The sequence below is a fragment of the Mus caroli genome, unplaced genomic scaffold (genome assembly GCF_978045245.1).
Source record: "Mus caroli unplaced genomic scaffold, Mus_caroli_1 scaffold_14, whole genome shotgun sequence".
Taxonomy (NCBI): Eukaryota; Metazoa; Chordata; class Mammalia; order Rodentia; family Muridae; genus Mus; species Mus caroli.
Genome location: NW_028227269.1, coordinates 111,012,669 through 111,027,225, shown reverse-complemented (window position 1 = coordinate 111,027,225; position 14,557 = coordinate 111,012,669). Strand labels below are relative to the sequence as shown.

Genomic DNA, 14,557 nt, shown 5'->3' with positions numbered 1-14,557 from the left:
TGCTTCTGTGCTTTCTCTCAGGTTGAGGCCTCTGGTGTCTGCCCAGCCGGCTAAAAAGGCAGCTGTGGGAGAGGTATGTTGTCCCGAATAGCTAGGGCGGGGCCTCAGGATCACAGGCTGCCATCAGGCTTGGCAGGGAGAGGCCCAGCTGGTTGCTGCTGCAGTGCTGGCTGGGCTCCAGGAGAGAATCCTGAAGCCCGGAGAGTAAGGGCTTCTGGGTCACAAAAGTGGAGCAGGCAGGTGGTAAAGGCCAGTTATATGCTGTTGTTCTGGGGCTGAGGGTGAGCTAATCTCCACTGTGGACTAGAGTGGGCAAAGGCTAGATTCCATACCACAGTTGATAACTTTGGAAAAAGGAGGGCTGGGACTTCTTAGCCCAGCTCAGATGTGGGTCAGGAACAGGAACTCTGAGGGGTGCCCATGCCCAGACTGAGAGGACCTGAGGATCCCTTATAGTCAGGAGGATTGCCACCCTCTGCTCTCATTCCGGAGCCCTGCCCTCTCTTCTAGGCCTTACTCTTAAGTTCTCCTGCCTTGGGAGCAGAGCCAATCAAGCCATCAGCAGTCTTGGTAGAGAGTGGCCCTGTGTCGTACCATCCTGAGGAGGATGCAGATGAGGAGGATGCCGAGGACGAGGATGGAGAGCCCTGCGTCAGTGCTCTGCAGATGATGGGTGGCAATGGTGGGTAGGGCCACATGGTTGTGGGCACAGTAGAGGAACTTTGAAGGGGTATCCAGAGACAAAAAGACATAGCCATTTACCTCTGTAGTTTCCAAATATGAGCCCTGTTGGCTACAAACTAAGTTTTTCTCTGCAGAAGAAGGAATTTGAACTAGGACATGAAAATTGGCCATATTGATTCTGAGGCCCTCTTTCTTTCTTTCTTTCTTTCTTTCTTTCTTTCTTTCTTTCTTTCTTTCTTCCTTCCTTCCTTCCTTCCTTCCTTCCTTCCTTCCTTTCTTCCTTTTTTTAAAAAGATTTATTTTTTATTATATCTAAGTAAACTGTAGTTGTCTTCAAATACCAGAAGAGGTCGTCAGATCTCATTAAGGATGGTTGTAAGCCACCATGTGGTTCCTGGGATTTGAACTCAGGACCTTTGGAAGAGTAGTCAGTGATCTTAACTCCTGAGCCATCTCTCCAGCCCTATTCTGAGGCCCTTGAATATGCTAGGAGAATCAAGGCAAAGACTAGGGCCCAGCTCACAGAGCAATGAGGCATCTGCAGTGAATCAGGGCATGCTTTCTGGGCTTGTTGGGAGTCAGCAAGGGGCTGCTCAGCCAGTAGACAGTGAGTGTCATGGCTTAGACATGCTATTTGTAGTGCCCAGCAAGGAGCCAAGGCTGCCCCACAGGGCACACACTAGTCCCCCATCCCTGAAGGCAGCTGGGATAGATTGAAATGATGTTTTCAGTTGGTGGGGCCTGTGAGGTGAGCAGTGGGGATGGGGCTGGGAGCTGGGCTAGGAGAACTTCCACCGCTGTCCTTTGTTTTGCAGATTACGGCTGTGATGGTGATGAGGATGATGGCTACTGAGTGGAACTCAAGGCCAGGCAGCGTCCTGGTGCTGGACTCCAAGTGTATCTGTTTTATGGGTGTCAGATGGGCCCTGGGGCCATGGCTCATAGGAATGATTTCTGAGACTCTACCAGTCAAGCACTGCCCCACTTATTTGAAGCTCTCTTCCCGTGGCTACATTGTGGACCATTGTACTTACTATTGGGAATCATGTTTTGAGCAATGTAAGGGATATTTTTGCCCAGCAAGGGAAACTAGCTGTGTGTTTATGTGTAATGAAACATGGTCAGAGAGTAGCTGGGTGTGGATCCCACTTTATGGCCTAGCCTGCTAGTGACTGTTTACCAGGAATCCCCAGGCAGGCACTGTGTCCTCCAGTCATTAGGAAATTGAAGCACAAGGGCTTCAGTCAAGAAGTCGAGCCCTGCTCTTAGCCTGCTGCCAGTGTTCTCTGCCCTATCCTTCCCATCCTGGAGAGAGGTATTAAGCAAGAGACCTGTGGCAGTTATTTCTCTATACTAGGCAACCATAGTCTGGAGTCTGTGCCTTTAACTTCACACCAGCTTCCTTCAGGCAGGATGCTCCCTACCGTTCCCGGTGTCCATTCGCTGTCTTGAACCGCCCAGAGCATCTTAGGCCTCAGCCTCCTGCTTAGGACGAGTCCTTGCGGCTACCTAGTAGCGTCTTAGTGAGGTTTATCAGCAGCACCCAGGAAGTGAGACCAGCAGGCCATGCACACCTGTGTGCAGCTTCCTGTTGATGTCTAGCACAGTCTGTGTGGAGTTCTGGCCCTGCCCCATCAGTTAGAATGAACCTTTAGTCCTCCTGCACAGAACCCTCTGCCAAGAAGCCTGCAAGCTGTCTCCTGGGCCTCTTCATGAGAAGGTCTACAGAGTGCCCTCGGTGCAGTTAACTCCTGCCTCCCTTTCCTGGATGCAGCCTTGGATGCAGACTACTTGACTTTCAGATGAGGAGGTGGGGGCCAGGCCTGAGGTGGTGAGTTGTGGCAGCTGCAGATGAGAGTGGATGGGTCAGACAGGTAGGAAGTGATTTTGACGAAAAGACTGCAAGATGCTCTGGGATTGTGTATGGGGATATGGAACCAGGCTCAAAGGCCCTTCCCAGAAGTGAGATCAGAACTGTGGTAGGGGAGAACAGTTTTAGTATGTTTGTACGTTTTTATACAGCAGGACTTGCCTGTGGCATGGAGAGAGTACAGAGTGAGGGGTGGGAGGTGGGAGCTCAGGAAAAAGAAACAAGTGCCCTGGGAGAAGAAGTGGGAGGAGGCCTGCTCCCCAGCTGTGCCTTGTCTGCCCAGGAGCCAGCAGGAGGAAAGGTCTGGAAAATGAGCAAGGGCCGGGAAGGCTGGAGCGCTCTTGTAAGGTAGTTAGTTGAGTTGCTCACTACCACAGATAGAGTTAGAACACTGGGGCGGAGGGAGGTGGACAGTGCTGAGTAAGGACAGTCCGTAGAAGATAGGTGAGTAGCAAAGTGTGTGTGTCCGTGTCCTGAAATGTGGGACCTGGGTTGGGGAGACCCACGTGCTGAGGAGGAAGGGCCCAGTAGGGGGCAGCCGTGAAGTGGGCAGGATGCTTCTGAGCTGAGGTCATAGCCTTGTGTTTGTGCTCTGAGCAGCACTAGTGTGAAGCTCAAGGAGCGCTGGGTCTGTGACTCCACTGTGCCTGCAGTTAGTCCATCTCTCTCTCTGCTCTCTTCTGACTGGGATTATCCTCCTGCCTGCAGTCTTCTCAGAGTGCAGAGCAGTGCCTCAGATAGCCTCCTGGGAAGAACTAGTCCTCACCACATTGGACCTTAGAAGAGGGAATTAGGAAATGAGGGAGTCCATTGGATCCTGGATTCTAGACTGAGACTCTGTGTGGTGTGTGTGCACACTTGAATGCTGAGCAGACAGGATAGCCTATATCTCCCAGCCTCCTCTGCCTCTGTCTTCCTGCCAGTAGCAGGGAGGTGCAGGGGACACTACATGTATGGTACCCCATCCAAGTTTCTTGCCAGCCCCCTGAACTGAGGAGCCTAGTACTTCATGGTTGCCACCATCCTCTGCAAACTGAGTGATCACTGGGTTCCTGTAAACCTAGACATGTGAGGCTTGGCAGAGCGTGTGTCTGTCTTTAGAGGGAACTGGACCACAGAATGAGAGGTCACAGCCATGCAAGGCTGTGAGGCACTGTTCCCACTTGGAGCTGTTCCCTCCTGAGCTATTGTACCCATTGAGAAGCTTGTCCAGCCTGCCCTGGACCTGGGTTTTCTGATTCAGGTGCTTTGTCCTCTATACACTACTGAGCAGGAGTGGAACAAGCCCTGTGTGGGGTGGGGGTGGGGCACTCCTTTTATACATAGTTAGAAGGTGGAGACTGAGGTTTGGCCACATCCTTTGCCCAGATACCTGTCTAGGACCAGGGGATGGATACACCTTGACAGTGTGAGAGAATACGTGGAGTGGGCATGGATCTAGCTGGATAGATCTTTGCCTCTGTAGAACCTCTAGATGGTAGGTACCCTACAAGAAACTCCAGAGACCAGGGAAGCAGGGCCTCAGTGGTGTTGGTGAGGAAGTGGAGTAGTGGGGTACGTACATCTTAGGATACCTGTTAGACCCAGAAATTCTCTCTGGCCTCCCTTCTAAGAGGTGTAGAGCAGGAGTTAAATAAAGGGAGACTGTTCGGTACCCCCTGGAGATTGCTTCCTGCATGATGGATAGCCTAGGTTCTAATTGCTTTCTTCTCAGCACAGAGCAGTAGAGCTCTGGGTGCTCAAGTGTGCACACCAGACAGGGTCCCAATCTAAAACCAGGATCCAATGGACTCCCTCTTTCTCTCTTTCCCTTTTCCAAGGCCAACTCAGGAGCTGTGGACAATGGACTTTTAGGCAGTAGCTGGAACTGGGTCTAGGGTGGTTTCTTGGGAGTCCTTCCAGTCTAGTGAGCCAATCCTGGGCCAGCCCCTGGAAGGCCTTGACTTTAGTGAAGAGATCCATCTTCCCCTAAACCCCATGAATTGCTAGAGCCGTAATTTGCTGTAGGCCCCCAACCCTGCAGCCCCACAGCCCCCTCCACAAGCCCATACAACCTCTGGGCCTATGCCAGAATCCTACCTAAGTCAGTGTAGAGGGGAGTATCTGACTTCCTTAGCCCAAGTCTTAGGGTGTAACCCAAATCTTGGGCCTCTCTTGGGCACAGAAGAAGCTTTGTGCTCGTTGGGACAAAACGCCTGCTTGGCTTTTCCCCAGTCTAGCCCATTTCAGTGACTGCTGGGGTGGGAGGGACCAAGGAAGCCTCCGCATGCACCCCAGAGTGAGGGGTGGCTGTACCCAGGTGGCATATGTACACAATACAGGTTAGTGTTGCATATGGCTATGGTGCTGTCTGTTGAGGGTGCCCCCACTTTAACCTGTTGGGGCTTCCTTCCTGTCCTATTCCTCTGCACCTTATTCCAACCTCCTGAAGCTTGTGTGGCCCTCTGCACCCGCATCTGCATCCTCCAAGGGTGCAGCGGCCCAGCCATGGGCAACAAACAAGCTAACTCAAAAAAGCCCTGGATAGCCCTGCATGGGAGCACCCTAGAGGAGGTAGCCTGCTCCCGAGGTCCTAGAAACCTGCTTATCCCTGTCAGTGCTGGGGTTTTCATATGACCTATAAGGTGGTGTGCCTTACCCCGGAGGCAAGCGAGCAGGAGTCTAGTCACTCATGAGAGTGTACACTTAAGAAAGTAGCTGCTTGAGCCTCCCCTGGTGGTCTAGGCCTAGATGGGGTTTAATATTCAGTACCATTGCTTTGTGAGTCAGACCAGAGCCCACGGCTAACAAGCTTTTTTAGCTTATACTGCCCTGGACCAGTAAACACTGGGGGGTGGGGGTGACAGCTAGGCAGAAATGGAGAAGGCAGACCTTGGCACTGAACCGCAGAGGTACAGGACTTACTGATACATCAGTTATTTGCAGTGAATAGATGTAATTGGCCACAAGCCTGGGCTTGCACCCTCTGGTGGCTGTGTGCAGTACTACTTTCTGAAGGCCCTTACTGGACATACTCTAAACAGTCAGCACAGACCACGGGTGCTTTCACTGCTTGGGCAGTGCAGCAGACTGGCCCCATCACTGCTCCACCCCTACCCTGCAGTCCCATAAATAGGGGGTACCCCGAACCAGCCAAGCTTAGTGGGAGGACTGGCGGAGATATGAGCTAGCACACAGCTCCCAGAGCAACACATGTTCAAGGCTTTTTTTTTGTCCTCAGGTTCTTGCCCTACAGTCAGCACCCTCCAACACAGTGGTTCTCAACCTGTGGACAGAACTTTGGGGGTGAGACGACCCTTTCACAAGGGTCACCTGAGACCATCGGAAAATACAGATATTCATGATTCATAATTATAAAATTTACATAATTACAAAGTTACAACTATGTAGTATCAATGACTGTAATGTCTGGGGGTCACCACAACATGAGGAACTGTATTAAAGGGTTGCAGCATGGGGAAGGTTGAGACCCAGTTCTCTAACCCTTATCCTTATCTCTACCCTGTTCACAGGACTCAGCCACTCTGCAAAAAGTACCCTTGCCTCTTAGGGGACATTGAGGTATCAAGTCAGCTTTAGGTACAATGGTGGGGGGGGGGTTCTCCATTCAGTGGAGAGTAAGCTCTGCAGATAAGGATCTCCAGCCCATTGTGGGTTTTAGGAAGGATTCTTGGATAGGGGGCTAAGCCCCCAACATGTTCCTGAGCTCTACCTAGTGAGGTAGGCCATGTTTCCTTGGTGGTCAGAAACTGTCTGTCCCCTGAGCTACATGCCTGAAGGGCTAACTAACTATCCCTAGGGTGCCTGGGCTGGAGCAGGTTGGCAATGGGTGGGGCCAGGCTCCAAGCTACACTTGGCACCTGAAGCCTCCCCAGGCCTTCAAAGTGGCCGTGGGCAGTGTTAATGGGCAGACTTTATGGTTTTCCTGTTGGGAGAGGAACCTAGCTCAGGGGAACTATTGTCCCCAAACAATGGGCCTGGCTAAGACCCATGAGGGCAGTGGCCCCAAACTGGTGAGACCTGTCTCAACCATCACCCACTTTTTAAATCCTCAGCTTGACCTTGGATCCAGCTTGTCCTGAGCCTCATCCTGTCATACTCACCTTCCTGCTGACCCTGGCTGGGGATGAGCAAAGAGGAACTCCAAGCATCTCCAGGAGCTTTAGTGCATAATGCACCTTGTGCCCCAGCCCAACTCGAAGGCAGCAGAATAGAGAGGCCCCTGGGCAGCAAAGCTGAGCGCCCAGGCTAGCCCTGCTGCTTAGGTGGAGGCCTGGCAGGCCCAGAGGCCCCAGCTTAGTCCAAGGTTGAAGTCTGGAGAGAAGGCCTAGTTAAACTTGGTGAGCAGATAGAACTCCTGTCCCCAGCACAGTAGAAGTGAGGCTGTGGTAGACAGCCAGGCAGCAACTTGGTAGAGTAGCATGCCAGCCTTCCTCTGGGAATAACCGAATGGACTAGAGAGCTGGGAGGTGCCCTACACAAGCTCGGTGTGGGGTGGAGAGGTGAGGGCTGCTTCCAAGTAAGGATCTGGACAGAGGCTCATAGAGATGTGGAGAAATGGGCTCTAGTACGGTTATGTTTCAGGGCTTGCAAGGTGGACAGGGTTCTCTGAACAGAAAGATCCAGGATGTCTGGGTGATGGAAGCCCGTGCCTCTAATTCCAGCACTTGGGAGGCAGAGGCAGATGGATCTTGTGAGTTCAAGACCAGCCTGGTCTACACAGCAAGTTCCAGAACAGCCAAGGCTACACAGAAAAACCATCTTGAAAGTAAATAAATAAATAAAAATAAATATCTAGGATGATGAGGTGGAATCAGGCTTACCAGCCCATGGGGGCTTCTGGGGATGTTCCTGGCAAATGTGCAAACTTTACCAGGCCCCTGACAGTGACTGAGAATGAGAACTTGGAGTTGGAGCACTGCCACAAGCTCAGGCTGTACACAGCCATATCCAGGCTAAGTGCAACACAGGTGGTACACCCCTTCTGCCATAGTTTGCTTTCTTAGAACTTTTTCAATTTTCAGATTTATTTTATGTGAATGTTTTGCCTGCACACATGAATGTGTACCACATGCATACTCAGTGCTTATAAAGATCAGAAGAGGGTATCCAATCCCTGGAACAAGAATTGCAGGTCGCTGTGAACCATCGTGTGGGTTCAAGGGAGTGAATCTGGCTCACTCTGCAAGAGCAAGTGCTCTCAACCTTGGGCTAACTCTCCAGCCTGTTGCTGTGATTTGAAAATGCTGAGCAAGCCCACCTTAGGGGGAAGAAAAAGGTTCTTTTGGCTTACACATCCTGGTCACAGTCCATCATTGAAGGAAATAAGGGCAGGAACCTTGGAGGACCGCTGCTCACCAAGGCTTGCTCAGCTTGCTTCCTTAGATAACCCAGCACAGCTTTCCCAGATGGCATGGCCTGCAGTGAGCTGTGCCCTCCCACATCAAACAGCAAGAAGATGCCATGTAGACATGCCCACAGGCCAAACGTGGGGACAATTCCTCAGTTAACATTGCTTCTTCCTAGGTGACTGGTTGTGTCAAGTTAGCAACCATCACACCTTCTCCACTGGCTCAGCAGGCAGAGGCAGGAAGCCCCTAAGAGCTGGTTTGCAGCTCGTATAAATAAGGAACTTTGTGGTGAACACAAGGCCTGTGCAAAGGAGAGAAAGTTTCTTTCCCCTGTAGGCAAAAAGCCCACTCAAACATCCTGCCTTTCCCCAGTTTGCCACCAGCCTTCTGGATGTTGGGGCCAAGGGCCTGCCTCTCCTCCCCGACTCCAGCTCCCATCTTTACACACAATCTTACAATACTGAGCTCTGCTAAGCAAAGGGAACACCTCAGTGAAGGAGGAGGATCAGTTTGCCAGGAGCAGCATACCTAGGGGTACTGTCAACAGTCCAGTAATGCTCAGAGATAAACCCAGGGAATGGGAGCACTCAGAGTGGAGAGGGCTGGGAGAGATCCTGAGTGAGGCCCTAGAGTGGGAGTTATGTAGGAGTTACACTGGGCCAAAACGGCACAAAAGTCTTACCCAGAAGAGACAGGTCTCATACTTGGGATTCAGGAGGCAGAAGAGAGCACGTGAAGGCAAGGCTGATGGAGCTTTAGGGTGTAGTGGGGTGTGGACAGGACCCCATGACAAGGAATGGCAAGGGTCTCTGTGGGTAGGAGGGGCAGAGCGGGACAGACCAGCGGAGGTAAGCTCATGGCCCGGAAGCAGAGGTGTACCCTGCCATGAGGGCCTTGGAGAAGCCAGTCTGTTGTGAGACCTAATGGCCAGGCACACGTGCTGTGAAGGTAGGCAAGAGGACATGGGGCCAAGGCGTCCTCGTGCTGGGCAATGGGTGAGTCACCACTGACCCGACGTCCTGGCGCCAAGGTGGGGGAGCCGGCCACTTTTATGGCAGGAAGCCATGAAGGCTGATAAAGGGCAGGGTTGGAAGCCAAGGGCTTCCCACTTCCTGCAGACTGAGTGGTAGGGCCAGGAGACCTGTGGGCATCTGCTTTTACAGATCCAGGTGTCTACAGCCTGGCCTGGCTGTCTCACAAAATAGGACACATTTGTTCTATGACTTGTCTGGATGTGCCTTTGAATAGTGTGACAAGAGAGGAGCCAGTAGGTGCAAGGTATCTCAAACAGCTGCCAGGAGAAGGGTCCTAATCAGGGGCAGTGTTGAAGAAGTAGCTAATGCTGGGCCAAGGAGGTAAAGAAGAGTGTGACAGGTGTATCAAATGAACCAGGCTACATCAGGACTGCACAGGTACCCAGGAGATGGGTCACTCACTGGAAGGGCACAGTAACCCAGTCTTTGGTGTGACTCCAGATGATGTCTACTGAGCCCCACCCAAAAGTCCTGTCTATGCCGGCCTCTCAGTACTGCCCAACGAGTTCAGCCCTTCCGTTCTCAGCACTACCCAGCCTGCCCACTGACAGAGCCACAGAGGGGTTACGTAGCCTGATCCTTGCATCACCAGGGCCAAACATCCAGCACTGTCTTCCAGGCACCATATCTTAAAGTCGAGTACTCCCACCCAGCTTCTGGGGCTCCAAGGCAGGTGGTCACCACAAGGCTGAGGAAGCCTTCTCCCAGGGCTGCCAACATAATGGCTTCAAACAATACAAAAAGTAGAGCAGGTGGGCTAAGAGTGTCTCATTACACCCCCTAGCACTCCAACATCCTTGTGCCATTCCTGTGTGCTGCCCTTTTCCCCCAGCACTGCCTCCTCCTTGTCCCCAGTCTCCTGCTGCTGCTGCTGCTGCTGCAGCAGCATCTTTTCTCTGCATCTGGTGGTCAGGACACGTTTCTTGCTTCCTTCCACCAGAGTTGAGTTAGAGCCTTCTCAGGTCTCAGCAGACTCTGAGGGTCCCTGTGTCCACTGCATCCTGCTCTCCTTTTTTTTTTTTTTTTTTTTTTTTTTTTGTGGAGGAGTAAAGCAGCCAGCAGGCCCGAACTTGTTAGGGGAGGGACTGCTTGCTAGTGGAGGGGAAGCAGGAAATGCTGTGAGCTGGGCATTGCCAAGGGAAGCAGCCCCCTCTCTGTCTCGTCTGCCTGGGGTCTGCCAAGACTCCAAATTAGCTATCTCATTCCACCCAGGAATGGAGGTCTGTCCCCGTTTCCCCACATTTATAGCCTTTGCCCCCACAGCTGCCATCTCTGTTCCTCTCCAATGGTTCTGTCATTCTGGGACAGCTGAGCTCTTCCTGACAACTACAGCAGATGCCTGCCACGTATTCTAATCACAGCTCTGTGGGCTCGTTCAGAGCCGAGCCGTTTCAGGTTAGGGTGGGGATTTGAGGCTTGGAAAAACACAGTTTCAATTGCCCTCCCCCCTGGAGTTGGCTTCAGTGTGAGCTGTCCAGGCCTCCAAAGCAGAAGGCCCAAGGATGTGAGTTTTCTAGATATGGTCCCAGAGGGTTCACAGCATCTATCTTGGATAGTCCTCAATGTTGCAGGGGAGCAGGAATCTGGCCTAGCTTTTGATGGCTGGCCTTGCTTTCACGTTAAGGTTAAAAGGTGGCAAGGAAAGGAAGTGTCTGTCTGGAGCCTATACTGTTCTAGCATGGCCCCTGCTGTGCGCATACCCCTGGAGTCTTGACAGCTAGTATGGCTCCTTAACCTTTGAGGAAAACCAGATGATACTGCCTGCCGCTGCCACGTAGGCACCCATACCACCCAAAACAATGCTAGAGAAGCGCAGCTCTGCGAGGACGTCTCCCAGAATCAACACTGATGACATCTGAGGATTTGGGAGAAAAAAAAAATCAAAACATCACACCAGCTATTAAGAGCCACACAGGAGCCAGGGTTTGGTCAGCGGTACTGGGCAGTGAGCAGTAGCGAGCGAGGGAGTCGCTCATTAGCGGCCCTAGGGGCGGAACCAGAAGAGGCGGTGCCGAAGCTGCGAGCGATGCCAGGCTTTGGGCGGGCCGCTCCTCCGCGCGCTCCCGAGATTGGTCCAAAAGCGGGGCGCGCCGACTCCCCATTGGTCCCCAGTCACCCACGCGCAGGCCTCGGTGAGCTATGGTCTTCCCGCCGCACCGCGCTTCTGTGGGCTATCGTGGAAGCGCATGGTGGGAAGGGACGCGCACAGGGTTCCGTGTCGTACTGGGCCCGGCGCGCAGGCTCTTATCAGCGCGGGCATCTGGCGGCCTGTCCCCGCACGAGCGCCCCAGCCCAATTCAATGGCCATTGTCCGCCGGCCCCTTTGTTCAGGAGGCGGCCACTTCCTGCAGGACCGAGAAGGGGGCGGGTGGCAGGAAACCGAAATGCGGAGGCCAGCCTTGCCTGGGGTCCTATCTTGGGGGCTCGCCTCCATCCGCAGTCAGTTGGGTGGGTGGGAGAGCCGGAATGTCTCCTTCTGGAGAAGCGGTAGTGGGGGCTGGGTTCGTGAGATCAGAGCTTGCAGAGCTGGAGGAGGGGCCGAGGAAGGTCCCCAGACTGGGGTGCCCCTTCCAAGTCTGCTGCCTTCTACTCTTCCAGGGCACAGGGTCACTGGCTCAGAGAAGTTAAGAACCGCTGTTTCGGATGGAACTCAGATAACCGGGCGTGGAAACTCCACTTCCATTGCCTTCTCTGCAGGAAGAATCCACTGGGACTCAACTAGAAAAGGGACTGTGGCATGGACCGTGAGTCCTCTTGTCGCTCCCTCTCCTGGGCCTTGTGGGGATCCTTAAGGCTGGCTTGGTACTGCCTGCCAAACAGATAGCTCATTTCTTTGAGGGCCCACACCTGAACTATGTATGAGTCAGGCGGAAGAGAGGCATCTGCTCTCTGGTCCACAGTCCATAGTGGTCCTTACTCAGCTGCCCATGACCACCTAGTATAGAGCAAGACAGTTCTCGCCCTCCCCTCTAAGAATTTCTCTTTCAGACCTCAGTCCCCACTCAGAAATCAGGATCTCACGCTAGTATTTCAAGTTGGGATTTCATACAAGGAGTTGGCAACAACGGGCAGAGGCAAGTGGGCGGAGCTGTACTGTCCAGAAAGCCAGAATATCTGTGCTCGTCCTGGATTCTTTTAGACACCAGGATATCACAGAACGACAGCAAGTGGCTGGGGATGACGGGCTTCCCCTGGATGAGAAGAGACTCCCTACTTACTCAGTGCAGAGGGGCTGAGCATGCCCAAGGTGAGCTGATGGGCATCCAACCAGCTCCTTGCCATACCCAACCAGATCCTTACCCCTTGGGCACGACTTGTCATCTATCTCTTGAGTCTCTAACCTTGACATGAAGTTTGTGCTGACAGCAGGCATGGACGAACAGTATCCCCCAGAACAGAGTTAAGTGGTCCTTCACTAACAGCTGGTAGGTACTCTCAAAGGCCTGGACCCTCTAGGGATGGAAGCACTACCTTGCTGATCCCTGTAAATAGAGCATGGAGCCTTTTAATGTGAACAGCTGGAGGTCACAAGGTCTGAGGGGAGGGGGAGGGGAGCCCTGCCCGAGCCAGGGACCTTGGAGACAAGATGAGAGGCAGCATGACATCATCGGATCACTGTCAGCCCAGAAAAGATTGGAGCCATCGATTCTTAGTACACTATGGTGCCCCTAAGAGAGGGGCAAAAACTGGAAGAAAGGGAGGGCTAAGGTGAGGTTTCAGAGAACCTGAGAGATAGGTGGTCAAGTGGGACTGGCCAGGCAGGGACAATAAATAGGCTAGAGGTGGCAGCATAAGTCCCTTGGCCTCCCATAGACTACACTACACTGAAATAGACCTGAGAATGCAGCCGGATGGGTTGTGGACTGAAGCAGAGCTGGTGGTCTCCACACGGTAGAGCACACAGTATGCCAGGAGGTGAAGCTGGCTGCCCATGTGACAACTGTGAGCCAGAAGAGCCAGGTTTCCTTACAGTGTCTTTACAGTTCCGGTCTGAAATAATCCCCTATAACAGCCCAAACTAGAGTCGCTGTCAGCTCTCCTGAAGCTGCACACACTGCTCCAGACAACTATCTCAGGGTGACAGTGCCATTCAGAGTGGCTCAGCCCGACCCTTCATGAAGTGTTAATTGGCTACCACTGCTCACCCTTCTCATGTCACAGGGTGTCCACACCCCTAGAGCCCTGTTCTCTCCTCCATGCAGACCACAGCCAGTCCTCATCACAGGGCCCTGTCCAAAGAACAGTGGCCTCATCAGAACCAGGAGCCAGAGCCACTGGCCTCTCTGGCCTCTCTCCCTAGACACCCCCCACCCCCACCCCCCAGCTCTTGGCACTTGAATCTGGGCTTCCACTAGAAGCCTCTATATCATCTGCTAGCCTGGGCTACTCATGGTGCTGGGATGGGATTGAAAGCCCAAGATGGCAGGGGCTACAAGGAAAAATGAACCCTTGCTTTGCCTAGGAGCTGGGGGGTGGGGAGGGGCTCTGGGGCCATCTCTTTCTGGGAGGTCTCAGCATGAGTCACCCCTTCAGGTCCAGGCACAAATGCAGGAAACTGCCATTCTATGGAACTATTTTCTCTCACAGAGGGAAAGCCCGTCACACACAGGCATTGTTCACGGCCAGTGCTTTCCGGGTGGGCTCCTGCAGAAACCAGCAGGCTAGCACTCTGGGCTGAACTGCTTCCCTTTGAGACCCAGGGGCGCCTGGAGGTTAAGAATGTGGGGCCTTGGTCCAGCCACCAGCTTGAGGTAACAGGAGCTCATACATGCGGAGGGTGCCCTGTGGGGTGGGGGATAGATCACCTAGGCCATTTTGCTGCTTACACACAGGAGTGAAGCTCAGGAATGAAGGAGAAGCAGGAGCTGTCTGTCCCCACACTATGCCATTTGTCCAGCAGCAGCCTGCTGCAGAAAGTCTTGCAGATCCCAGCCCTCTGTTCACTTTGGCTCCGAGTCATCCCAGGCCTTGTGACAAGGGGTAACCCAGTAATGGCTGTGGGGTGGGGACCTTAACGTGGAGAGGGGCAGAGTTAGAGTGGTGTCAACCTGTCCCTCTGGTGACTCACCTGTGACTGAGATACTTACAAATTGCAGAAGACCTCATAGAAAGTTGGGGATGCTGGCGCCCCCTGTCAACACCCTTATAGCAGTGCAGGATGGTGAGCCAGGTGGGCTGGTCCCTTGCCCTAGCACCTCTCTTCTGCCTGGGCATGCTCCAGAGTGTCTGGGCACCCCAGCAGGGTAAGGGGAACCCCTATTTTCACTTCTCTGAGCTTCATGTAAGGCCCAGATCCTGGCCACCTGTCTACAATATCCACACCACAGAGGTCCGCCTGGAGACTCTGACACTGGCCAGGAAGACCCCAGACCTGCTTCTGCTGCAGGTTAAAGATGTCAGTAGCACAAACAGCTCATGTTCATTCTCCCCACCACACAGACTTGGCCTAACTCGTGTAGGCACTATGTGTGCACCCGTACACTCTCAGACCCCTCTGGGCTCACCAGACTTCCTTAGACAGAACAGCGTTGACGAGGGCAGGTGAGAACTGTCCCCAGCCGGATAATGTGCAGGGAGACCTGGGGCTCCTGGTTCCAGAGTCCACAACACAGCTGTCT

At 53.2% G+C, this 14,557-nt stretch overlaps 1 protein-coding gene across 4 annotated transcripts in view; it reads left to right on the top strand.

Moving 5' to 3' along the window:
• The window catches only part of Brf1 (BRF1 general transcription factor IIIB subunit), a 44,880-nt gene extending 38,944 nt beyond the window's left edge, over positions 1-5,936 (top strand). For 3 of the 4 annotated variants that reach the window (XM_085830714.1, XM_085830713.1, XM_021178911.3), the window contains 3 exons: positions 22-73; positions 511-682; positions 1,500-5,936. In XM_085830714.1, coding sequence (XP_085686840.1) covers positions 22-73; positions 511-682; positions 1,500-1,537 — 262 coding nt within the window. In that variant the 3' untranslated portion in view covers positions 1,538-5,936. The remainder of the gene's footprint in view (positions 1-21; positions 74-510; positions 683-1,499) is intronic. The other variant, XR_015045292.1, reaches the window with a different exon arrangement.
• The last annotated feature ends 8,621 nt before the right edge of the window (positions 5,937-14,557 follow it).